Below are 12,853 nucleotides of genomic sequence, written 5' to 3'. Positions count from 1 at the left end.
ACAGAGGTGGCCAGCGTGAAGAGCAGAGGTGTCAGAACTCACCATGATGAAGAAGTACCAGGGCTGGGGCACGCCGAACTGCCCTGGGAGGACGGCCTCCACGTACCAGGTCACCAGGCCATAGAGGACGGAGTCCAGCAGCAGCATGCTCAGCACTTGGCCAAAGGAGAAGTCGTCGTCCACGTTGACAGGACTCAGGAGGTCTCGCCACTGGATGCCTGTGCCTGGAAGACACACCGGGAAATGGGCCTGAAACGGGCCCGTAGCCCCTGACGGCACATGTGTGCATGCCACTGCAAGGTCGTCATGACTCCTCCCCTCCTGGTTGTAGAGCAAATCTGCTGACTTTCAGGCTTTAAGACAACAGTAAGTTACAAAATTGGTAAGTTAGAGAACCAGCAAAAGCTCATTAACTGACTAGATGGGCTCACGTTTGATTTATGACATATATGCACATCCATATACATGACACACGTATACATATACATGTACGAACACACATATGAACATACACATCTACACAGATATGATTTGGGGCAAGGCCAACACTGGAACAGTGTGCATTTCATATAAGTCTTTTTAAAACACAGAAATACTTCAGACACATCGAAAGCTCTGTTTAGTGGTGCTCATAGCATTTTGTCTTCTCTCTGGTTTGCAATATCACATCCAAACGATGCTTGGGGATTCCGTGTGGCTGGACCACTCTCTGTTGGCTCGAGGGTCCCAATGGAAATGGCTGCTCTCTGGCCTTGGTCAATGTTCACTTTCAAACAACTCGAAATTTGTTTTGAGAAAATTTGGTATAGAACTTTGAAAAACAACAGGTGCCATATAGTAGATTCCTCTTTATAAGTGGCTTTTTAAAAAGTATTTGAACCCTGGAAGGGACTGTGCATTTAAAAAGTCTACATTTTATCACATGCTACCAAACACGGAAACATATATACTTAAAAGGCAAAGCATTAGATTGCCAATTGAAGAAAAAAATTCTAATTAAAGATAAAGCCACACTGAAGGTTCCTGTGCCTTCTTCCATAACCCACAACTAGGAAGCTACAACAGCGAGGAATTGCATGGCTGGAAGAAATGAGAGCACTCAGCCTGAAAAAAGGTACATCTGGATGGAGCAGAGCCGAAATGGTCTTAAAATGCACACAGGTCAGTCATTTAGAAGACAGACTGTACTTTACTCCTGCCAGTAGAGCCAGAACAACAGGCAGAAGCTCCAGGGAGACTGATGCCAGCAAAACACCAGCCATGCAGAAACTCTTCCTCACCCCTCGTGCCTCCTCTTAAACCCAAAGCAAGCGGGAGAGAGGCAGGGCTGGGTCTGAGTCCATTTGCCTCTCCAAGGCCCTTCCCTGAGAAGGGTTTGAGTGATTGGGAAACAAAAGGGGCCTTCTCCTAGGAGGTGAGTTCTCCATTTCCGGAGACTTCCCAGGGGGTGAGGGGTTAAGTGTCCTCTCATCTCTTTATTTATTTATTTGGTAAGGAAGATTGGCCCTGAGCTAACATCTCTGCCTCTCCTCCTCTATTTTGTATGTGGGACGCCACCACTGCACGGCTTGATGAGCAGTGCATAGGTCCACACCCGGGATCCAAACCTGCGAACTCCGGGCCGGAGTGTGTGAACTCAACCACTACACCACCGGGCTGGCCCCCCTCTCATCCCTTTAGAGGAGTAGGCTTGACTCCATCCATTGAAATCGGAGCATCTACCACAGGTTTGCAAAATGGGAGCCCACAGGCCAAAGCTAGCCCAAAGCAGTGTTTATTTGACCTCTGTGATATTTTAAAAATCAGGAAATTTCACAAAAATCAAGAAAATAATGATCTGGTCTGTCACTTGTTTCTCTCTCAGGCATCCCTGCCCTCATCGCCAATTATTGCAGGAGGTACTGGGGAGCAAGAGGAGGGGAAGATGCTAATTCTACCACTTTACTAAGAGCTAGGAGTTGATCAAAACCCGTAGACTTTGAGGCCTCTGGTGTCATAATTCTGAATGCCTCAAGAGGCAGGAAGAGACTCAGAGGTCATCGAGTTGAATCCCACCATTGGCAGATGTAGATCCTCACGTCCAGGGGTTTCCTGCAGTAACAGCTGGTTCCAAGCAGGGCCTCGAGGGGAACTCAAAGCCAGGACTACTCTGGCAAGTGGTGGCCGATGCCGCACTGGACACTTTTACCCTCTGTCCTGTGAACCACGCTGTCTGTGACCCACCTCCTTTATGGCTCCTGTCACGCCTGCCAGTCTGCCCTGTGTGTGAGCTTCCCCATCACCAGGGACGTGTCTTCCAAACACATTACTCCTTTAGCTGTCCTGGTGTGCCTGTTTGTTATCGGAGCTGGCGTCTGAGTGCAGGAGGCACCTCTACTTAGACTCTCTCAGTGTAACTGAATCAGCAAGGGCAGCTTGTGAAAAGGAAAACACTCACCTTTCGCTTCAAATTTTCCTATGAGCTGGGCTCCCATTGCCATGGCAACATTGGACAGGAGACAGGAGAAAAGCTTCTGGCTAAGAGTCATCCAGTTGTATCGAGGAGCAACGAAGAAATATGGGATGTATGTGAAGAAGTAGAGGAAGCCCCCTATGGCTGCTGCCATGTTGGCTATAGGTGGAGAGAGGAAGACAAGTGCGCTAAGAACATGCAAGAACATTTGCATGAACGTGTTCAGAGGGAGTCCGTGCTCCACCCACGGTACAAAGGCATCAGCCGTTGACACAGGGACACAAGCCCCAGTGCTGGAGGACTCCAGGCTTGGCCTGCTGCCTCTTTCTTGTTGTGGGGTGGGGGGGGATTGGAGGGGGGTGTCATGTGCCCTAGGGAATGTGGCCCTGCCTAGGGCTGCACGTGTCCTCCCCATCCCGGGGACCCTTCAGTGATTTCTCCAGCCCTCTCCTGCAGACTTCACCTCCCGTTGCCTTGACATCACACACCCGACGTGACCAATACTGAGCCCCGCCCCACCCCGCCCCAGCCCTGTTTCTCCCCTGGTCTGCTCCATATGGTTCACTCATTCATTTGCTGACACTTGCTGAGCACTTACTCTGTGCCAGGCCCTGTTCCAGGCACCAGGGAGACTGCCACAAACAAAACAGACAAACCTCCTCCCCTCCTGGAGCTTATAATCCCGTGGGGACACTGACAGTAAACACTAAGTAAGAGAGTGTGCTGGAAGGGGCAGCCCTGTGCAGGGCAACGAGGCACAGAATGGGACAAGACGTTCCCTGGGCCGGGGGCTGTGACTGCCAGGTTGCCAAGGAAGGTTTTGATGAAAAAGTGACACGTGGGAGAGACCTGAAAGAGGTGAGGACTGGGTCGTGGAGGTGTGGGAAGAACAGCATGGTTTTAGTCCATGCCGTGGCCCTCAAATGCTTTGGTCTCAAGACCCCTTTATGCTCTTGAAAATTATTAAGGATATCAAAAGAACTTTTGTTTCTGTGGGTTATTTATTTATATATATATGTGTATATTCTTAGTATTAGAAATTAATACTAAGAAAATTTAAACTCATTACAAGTCAACATAAATATTTTTATGAAAAACAACTATATTTCTCACAATCTAGTGAAAAGAGTGGCATTGTATTACATTTTTGCAAACCTTTGTAATGTCTCATTTAACAGATTACAGCTGGATTCTCATATCTGCTTCTGCATTCACTCTGTTGTATTACAGTCGGCCCTCCGTATATGTGGGGTCTACATCCATCCATTCAACCAACCTCGGATTGAAAGGCCTATGATGGTTGCGTCTGTACTGAACACGTACAGATGTTTTTTTCTTGTCATTATTCCCTAAACAATACAGTATAACAACTATTTACATAGCATTTACACTGTATCAGGTATTATAAATAATCTAAAGATGATTTAAAGTATACAGGAGGATGGGTGTAGGTTCTATGCAAATACTATGCCATTTTATATTAGAAACTTGAGCATCCTCGGGGGGTCCTGGAACCGATCCCCCATGGATACTGAGGGATGACTACATTGTTTTGGGTGAAGTACATGAAGAAAATCCAGCTTCATATGGATAAGTAGTTGGAAAAGGGAGAGGCATCTGAATAGCCTTTTCAGATCTTTGTGGATATCCTTTTTTGATACTACACCACTCAACTACCACTCGATAAGCGGCAGTTTCTCAAAGATTAGTTTAGGTGCCATGTAGAATTGAACTAACCAATGAACTTTTCCTACTCTGTTACATGAAAATCCACTGGTCTATCTTGCACTTTGAATGGGTTATTACTCTTGCATGATTTTGTAACATGATGCATTGGTCTTTTGGAAAATATTGCTTGTTGAGCTATATAGATCTTCCAAACGTTGACACATACAACATAAAAAAAATCACATTGGGAATACTATCACTAATCTCATAAAAAACTTAGTTCTGGGAAGCTTACAGTGGTAAATTCAAGTTTGCAAAACTCCATTTTTTGCTTGAAAGCTCAAATTTTGTAATTGTTATTAGATATTGTCAGTTGTTTTCCTTAAAAGACAGCTCATCTTTGAGAAAATGCTTGCCAAATACTCAAGTATGAATAGCTATAATCTGATAGTTGCTCTTTCAAGCAAAAATTGTGTTCCATGAACAAAGTAGCTAGTTTAGCTGACAACTCAAACAACTGCCCACATGCTTTCCCTGGAGATAATCACTATACTTCAGTATGCAACGTTACATGGACATCTCATTTCGTCACAGAAGATATTATAAAAGTATACTTAAGAGTCAAGGTTTAATAAAATTAATAATTTTTACTGCTCCATCAAGGACATTCTTGAGGGAGACTTGCATTTTTTTGTTTGTTTGTTTGTTTCCTGGAGCATGTGGTAGTGAAGAACACAATGCCTGGTACCATCTGGGGCCTGTCTGGCTTTGTGCTCAGGGCTGGTGGTTTTACATACCTTTGCTCTTGTACCATCAGTGCACATGTCAACATGGTAGAAAAGGCAAATGACATCTTGGTATTATTACAAACATAGTTTTGATTTTGCGAGCCCCTTTAAGGTCCTTGGGGACCCCCAGGAGTCCATGGACTGCACTTTGAGAACCTCTGACCTAGGTGGAGGCCAGAGCCATGAGAAGGGAGCATGGCAGGGCTGGAGCAAATGGGCGGAGAGCAGCAGCCGGTGAGGTCTGGGCTGGGCAGGGGCTTCAGCTTTTCCTGAGCGAGACCCACAGACACAAGAGGGTCTGAGCAGAAGAGTGACAGGCTCTGGCTTACATTTTCAGAGGATCACACTACTGGTTACATTGAGAACTGAAGGGTGGCAAGGGCAGAAGCAGGGAGACCAGTTATGAGGCCACCACCATAAACCAGGCCAGCGACGATGGCGGTTTGGGCCAGGGTAGGGCAGTGGAGGTGAGAAGTGGTTGGAGTTCAGGTGTATCTTGACAGTACTGCTGATAGGACTTGAGAACTGGATGTGGAGCAGGATGTGAGAGGAAGAGAGGAGTGGAGGATGATTCCAAGGTTATCAGTGTGAGCAATCAGAAGGATGGAGTGCCACTAATAGAGATGGGGGAATGAGGTTTTGAGGATAAGATCAGGAATTTAGGTTTGGCAATGCTCTGATTGAGGTGCATATTAAGCATCTCAGGGAAGTTGTTGGGTATGAGTCTGAATTTCAGGAGAGAAGCCTAAGCTGGAGATCTAAATTTGGGAATTATCCACATGTTCAAAGCTCTCCAAGGGAACGAGTATAAGTAGAAAAGAGAAAAACTTCAAAATAAGAATGTCAAGGATTTTCAGGAGCAACTGAAGAAATGCTTCCATTAAAAAAAAGAGGATTTTTTTCTTACAAAAACGGATAAAGAAACAAGAATAAGTGGATATGTATAAGAATCAACTAGATAGCTGATAAAAGATAAATATAGTCATAGAAAAAAAAAATCTCAAAAGATGAGATACATTCTAGAACACATATAGTCAAAGAGAGAATTAGGCAACTGGAAGACAACTCCAAAGAGAGAGTTCAATTCACAGAGAACTCAGCAAAAAGAGATTTTTTAAAGTATAAAAAAAAAGTTAAGAGACATGAAGGAGAGACTGAGAGATACCACCTCACACCCAACAGGATGGTTACTATAAAAAAAAAAACCCAGAAAATAACAAGTATTGGTGAGGATGTGGAGAAATGTGTGCACTGTTGGTGGGAATGTAAAATGGTAAAGCCACTGCGGAAAACAGTATGGAAGTTTCTCGAAAAACTAAAAATAGAACTACCATATGATCTAGCAATTCCACTTCTGGGTATGTATCCAAAAGAATTGAAAGCAAGGTCTTGAAGAGATATTTGTACAGCAGCATTATTCACAATAGTTAAAATATGGAAGCAACCCAAGTGTCCAGTGACAGATGAACGGATAAGCAAGATGTGGTATATACATACAATGGAAAATTACTCAGCCTTAAAAAGGAAGAAAATTCTGACATATGCTACAACATGGATGAACCCTGAAAACGTTATGTGAAATGAAATAAGCCAGTCACAAAAAGACAAATACTGTATGATTCCACTTACATGAGGTACCTAGAGTAGTCAAATTTATAGAGACAGAAAGTATAATGGTTTCCAAGGGTTGGGGGGAGAAGGGAATGGGGAGTTGTTTAATGGGGACAGAATTTCAGTTTGGGAAGATGAAAAGAGTTCTGGAGATGGATGGTGGTGATGGCTGCACAAAAATATAAACATACTTAATACCACCGAACTGTACACTTAAAATGGGTGAGGTGGTAAATTTTATGTTATGTGTATTTTATCACAATAAAAAAAAGAAAGAAGTTAAGAGACATGAAGAACAAACTGAGAGGCTCCAACAAAGGTCTAACTGAAGAGAATGATAGCAATAATGCAAAGCAGAATCTGATCAAAGTCTAACTGAAATTTTGTAGGACTAAAAAAAGACATGATTCTTCAGATCAAAACATTCATAAATAAAGAAAAATCACACCTAGACTGTCAGGAGACTTCTTCCCAACAATAACTGGTATCTGATGGTAATAAGACAACATTATCAAAGTGCCAAGTGAAATATCCATCCATGGAGAATTTTATATGCAGCTAAAATATTATTCATGAGTGAGGGGAAAATAAAGATATATTTGGACATAAAGTCAAAGAGAATTAACCACTCATTGAGCTTCATTAAAAGAACTATTCAAGCACGTACTTCAACACCCAGAGAATGGAATCCGAAGGAAAGCACAGTCTCTGGGTTATTTCTACTCATTCCAAAAGAAACTGCCCGGTTTTCTGAGATTTGGATCACCCCACTGTCCTCTGTTCCCAGGAGGGCAGGGCGACTCACCTTTGCTGAAGAAAGTGCTGACCATGAAGCTGAAGGAGATGGAGGAGATGGCAAAGCACACCAGGAAGACCAGCACCAGCGACGGGTCGCTGTGTGTGAGCACCGCCACATTCTTCTTCACCTGCGCAGCGTCCCATCCCACCGGTCAGCATGGGATGTGGCAGGGAAGGTGGAGACAAAACCAGGAAGAGTCTTAACCATTCCTGGCCACAAATGAAACTGGTAAGGACGGGAGACAGGGCTACACTGAGTGAGGGAGAAGGCCACTGTCCTCTCTACTGAAGTCCGTACAGGTGGAGTCTTGGGATCTCCCTGGCGGTGCTATGGCTGCCTCTGGCTCTCCTGTCAACTTGAAAGCCATGCTCTTCACATCATACCCTCTCTCAAAGCCACACTCACCTTGACGCAGAAGAGCAGGGTCATGAGGGAGACAGCGATGAGGAGGAAGAGGAAGAAGAGGAGGAACCAAGCACTCCAGTGCAGCCAGCTGCTGAGCCCCATCATGCGCATATACTCCTGGGGGAGAGAGCGGCACATGCTCTGACATGCCTGCTGCGGGTGAGTGCCCACCGCCTGCCACACTAGGCCCCGGCGCCTTCCTCACACCGACTTTCCTTAGAGCCTTTGAGTGTGTGCAGTGTCGCACATCTGCAGGATGCCCTCCCTGCTCCCCCACCAGGATAGCCCACCTGCTCCCCATCACCCCAGTGTGCTCTCTTGCCCTCTACTCGGGAGTGGCCTTGCTCTTCCTCACTTGGAGCTAAGACTTTGTCTCTCTCCTCCACTGGGTCCACCAGGGAGGGAGCTGAGGACCAGCTATGACTGCCCCTGTGCTTCAGTCAGGGCCTGATGTGGGCTCGCATCCATGTTGACCAAGCTAATGAACCTATGGAGCAATCCCAAACTCCTGGTCTGTGCTTCCCAGTCTTCTCTGGGTAACCCTGACTGCCCCCAAGAAGCCCTGTGGTGAGGTAGCTGGCGCTGGGGTTCTGACTCAGGAGAACAGAGCCCAGCCCCTCCACTGCCTAGTAGAGAGACTCCGCAGGTTACCAACCACACTAACGCCGTCGCTGCGAAATGTGGCCCCAGAGCAGTTCCAGGACCAACAGTGGCTGTGGGAAAGCATTAGAAGCCAGGGGCTCTGCCTCACCTCCTGCTGTTCTGAAATGAGGGGTCCAGACTTTTGTTGTGAGGGGTACCTCCTGCAGGAAGGACTGGAGCTTAGAGACGCTGGGGACAGACCTTCCTCGCCAGTCCCAGGGGAACCTAAAGCTGTGCCGTCCAATACAGATGGCCAGTGGCCACATGTGGCTATTTCAACTGAAATTAATTAAAATTAAAAATTTAGCTCCTCGGTCACACTAGCCACAAGCGCCCAGTGGTGACTAGAGTGGACAGCAGACACAGGGCATGTCTATCATTGCAGAACGTTTCATTGGATAGTGCTGGTCTGGGGGAGGGGACCAGGGTTGATGAAGTGTCTCTTATGTGTCAGGCACCAAGCTAGACTGATTTTCCACTTCTTCTTATGCACAATTTCTAACCTCCAGAAAAATGGGAAGATTGGTACAACGGTCACCTGTACACTTACCACTTAGATTCAGTCATCACTTAACATTCTGCCACACTGGTTTTATCTATGTATCTGTAGGCAAGTGTGTGCACAAACATTGTTTTTCTGAACCATTTCATTGTCCAGTCATTCAACACTCCAATACCGCACTATTTTATCAAAGCTATTTATGGCGCCCCAGCAGACAGCAGCTGCCTCATCAGTTCCCCTAGCCTCTCGTTTGCTGCACTTTAAAAGCTCTGAGAATCACAGATCTGGCGCCACTGAGGACACTCTGTCATGTCACTGGCCCTGCAGATATTGCCAAAGGAGGAATTTCATGTATATTTGGGATACTTTTGGCAGTGTCATTGGTATGAGTTTACAGGTGACAATATTCATTCAGGTGTACTCAATTAAGTCAATGATCTTCCCTTAGAGTGACACTTCATATATTCTTAATTCCCCACTACCTTGTGCCTGACAGGCTAGAATGACAATTGTCCTTGATCTATATGTAAAGTTAAGCAGCCTTCTGCTCGGCCACATATTTAAACACTTTATTTGTGTTGACCTACTCTCTAGAATGGCTCTGTTCAATAGAAACAGAATGCGAGCCACATATATAATTTTTTTTTTAAAGATTTTATTTATTTATTTATTTTCCCCCCAAAGCCCCAGTAGATAGTCGTATGTCATAGCTGCACATCCTTCTAGTTGCTGTATGTGGGATGTGGCCTCAGCATGGCCGGAGAAGCGGTGCGTCGGTGCACGCCCGGGATCCAAACCCGGGCCGCCAGCAGTGGAGCGCGTGCACTTAACCGCTAAGCCACAGGGCCAGCCCACCACATATATAATTTAGAATTTTATAGTAGCCACATCAAAAAAGTCAAAAGAAACAAGTGAAATTAATTTCAATGATGTATATTTTACTTAACCCAATATATCCCAAATGCTGTCTTTTCAACGTTCAGTCCTTAGTGTACAGCACAGAAAACACAGTGCTTTATCAGGGTTTTTAAAACCTGGATATACCAGGCTTGATTTCAAAGAAGCCCTGAGATGGGCTGCAGCCATGGTGGGCGTCCGCCACATGCCCAACTGTTCTCGTGGCTCCAGCGTCCAGGAGCTGCCCCTGCCTGACAACAGGGCACAAGACACGACCGCCCCACAGCGGCGCTGTGCCTAGAACTAACTTGCCAAAATGTTTTAAAGCCAAAGGTAAAGAGGGTTACCTTCAGTTTCCTCTCTTTTTCCTGCACGACAGCCCGGATAATGGTTAGTGAGGTGTAAGTGAAACTCAGCATGAGCAGCAGGGGAAGCTGGTACTGGATGGCGACGAGAAAGGGGTCCGAAATGAAAGGTGGGTAAGGGAACCTCTTTGCGATCACGGTGAGCTTCTCGAACAGCTGGTGCGTGGAGGTGTTTGCGTGGTACTGCATGATGGCTCTGTCCACGGCGTGCTGCACAGCCAGGAAGCCTTCTCGGATGTATCCTGAGTGCGGGAGCAGAGGACAATCCAGCACATGGAGTCAACGTGTCAGAAAAGCCACATCACGGGATGCTGCTCGCTTAGAGAGCCACGTGCATTGAGCTGTACCAAGGTCTCCCTGCTAATCGAGGCCACGGAGCGACATCACCTAAAGCCCCTAAGGTTTCCTTCAGTCTTCTCCTTTGCAGGGGCTGCCCTCATTCCTTGGCCCATGGCCCCTCCCTCCACCTTCAAAGCCAGCCATGCAGCATCTCTCTGACCCTGCTTCCATCATCACATCTTTCTCTGACCTTCTGCCTCCCTTGTCCACTTTTAAGGATGCTTGTAATTACACTGGGCCCACTGGGATAATCAACAATAATCTTGCTATCTCAAGGCCAGCTGATTAGCAACTTTAACTCCATCCACCCTTGAGTGACCATCTCACAGGGAGGCGGGCACCACAGCCCAAAGGCCACTACTATAAGACCTTCATGTGCTTTGTGGTTTCTCCCTGTGGGCCCCTTTTGACTCCCCAAAGTGGTTTGTAGTAAAATTCCTAAAGTGAAAAGGGCTGGGAGGAGTGATAAACTGGGGATATGGTATTTCAGTCCAGAGCTAGGCTTGAGAGAGACTGAGCCTAAGGAAGGAGCGGGCACAGTCTCAGTAGACAAAAAGGCAGCCTGAGTCCCTGAGGCCTGAGCCCAAGGGACAGACGAGGACATGGAGTGCAGGTCTGGGCAGCGTGGTCACCCTTATTCATAAAATACAGTGATGTTTAGAACATCTAATGTCCTCTAACACGAAATTGTTAGATGCCTGGGGTCCAGCCTCTAGAAAAAAGAAAAGCAATATGCCAAGCACACCCCAACATTGGGTTACCATGTCTGTGTGTTTCTACCATTTCCCTTAGGTTTAAGTCTCTTTATAGTCACGATTATAGTAGGTGCTCAATTAACGTTACCCATTGTTCTGCTGGGTGGGGCTTTAGTTCTCATCTTCACAACAAACCTGCAGAGCAGCTAACCATATCCCCATTGGATAGATGGGGCCACTGAGCCGGGGGAGTCGAGCCACACAACTGGTGAGGGGGCACAGCTGAGATGGGACCCTGGTCTCTTTGGCTTCAAAGCCAGTGTCTTTTCACAGCATCACACTGCCTCCCCCACGAAATATCCTGCCTGCTTTCTCACACGTTGCTCTCTTACGAGGCTTTGTCATGTTACCCAGAGTCTTCATTATCACAACTTCCATGGATTCTCAACACTCCGAGGAATGAAGCCATGGCTCTGTAATCAATCATTTCCTACTGCTGAAATTTTTATGACCATAAATAAAGCAATGGTGAACATCTTTGTGCATGTGGCTTTTCTTCTTCTTTCAGACTATCCCAGGGGCTAAGTTCTCATCGGGGGAATCAGTAGGCGTAAGGATGGACATCGGGGGTGGGATGGGGAGAACACTCGGCACATTACCCAGAGCCTCCTGGGTGCCATGCTCACCTCCTTGCCGTACCTCTTGGGCCTTCATGTTTTTCTAACTGACTGGACTGACGAACCCTTTAAAGAATGAGAATCATCACCCTTTGTCATTCACCAAAATGGTTCCCTCATCTTCCATCTGCTTTTAAAATTGGTGTTATATCTTTTTCTTTTCTGGCAAATTTCAAGTTTGTACATAGTGAAATGTCCATCTTTTCCTTTGAGAACTTTTTTCTGTTGCTTCCAAGCTCAGGAAATTGTCCCCACAAACAGGAGGGACAGTCTAGCCCCTGGGTCACAGCAGCCGGTCTCTCCCGTTGCTGGCACAGAGGGCTAGTGTGACAGCTGATGGGGCTTCTCCTATCCTCAGTTGGTGGCCTGTCCAGGGCTTCATTCTGGGGCCTTGCACACCTCACTTTGCCTTGCTCATCTTAGTTCCTCTTCCAGATTTAAAACCTTGCCTTGGAACATTATGCTGGTGACAGACCCTGGCACCAGCGATATGTCCCCTCGCCTGCCTGGCATTCTGTTTAGGGACATTCCTGGGTCTTCCCATCAAAACCTCTCACAACCTCTGCCTCCTGCAGTCCCGTGGAATCCTACGTTCCCTGAAACACCCTAGATGCTGCCTGAAGCCACAGTTGGGTCTTGGCCTGAGGGTGAAGTCTAGTCCTGGGCCCCAGTTACTGCTTGGCTAGCCCAAGCTTGGTTCCAAGATGTGACCATGCTTCAGAGGAGACAAACATGCCAACTGCCTGCCAAAGTCACATGGGACAGACCAGCACATGCACTGAGAGGGCATAGCTGGCCAAGATCCAACTTCCACAAACGTCCACTGACTCGACTAAACCACCGACAGTTACACCAGGATGACAGAGCTTACAGAGCCTATAAAACTGTACCCAGAGAAGGCCAGGAGAGAAGGGAAACATAAAACCAGGCCAAAAGATTCAACGCAAACTGAAGCTTCCTAAAAACCGAAACATAAATGTTTCATTCAAGAGCACATGTGTTCTGGGAAACGG

The 12,853-nt window shown here is 46.6% G+C and overlaps 1 protein-coding gene across 7 annotated transcripts in view; it reads right to left on the bottom strand.

Annotated features, from left to right (window-relative positions):
- ABCA3 (ATP binding cassette subfamily A member 3) overlaps positions 1–12,853 on the bottom strand; it is a 49,606-nt gene that overhangs the window by 24,818 nt on the left and 11,935 nt on the right. For all 7 annotated transcript variants that reach the window (XM_058570285.1, XM_058570281.1, XM_058570279.1 and 4 more), the window contains 5 exons: positions 10,112–10,371; positions 7,724–7,840; positions 7,325–7,445; positions 2,438–2,611; positions 43–224 (listed from right to left, as the gene is read on the bottom strand). In XM_058570285.1, the coding sequence (XP_058426268.1) occupies positions 43–224; positions 2,438–2,611; positions 7,325–7,445; positions 7,724–7,840; positions 10,112–10,371 (854 nt within the window). The remainder of the gene's footprint in view (positions 1–42; positions 225–2,437; positions 2,612–7,324; positions 7,446–7,723; positions 7,841–10,111; positions 10,372–12,853) is intronic.

This window comes from Diceros bicornis, chromosome 26 (assembly GCF_020826845.1).
Source record: "Diceros bicornis minor isolate mBicDic1 chromosome 26, mDicBic1.mat.cur, whole genome shotgun sequence".
Lineage (NCBI taxonomy): Eukaryota > Metazoa > Chordata > Mammalia > Perissodactyla > Rhinocerotidae > Diceros > Diceros bicornis.
The sequence above is the reverse complement of the archived record's forward strand: the minus strand, read 5'-3'. Positions and strand labels throughout refer to the sequence as shown.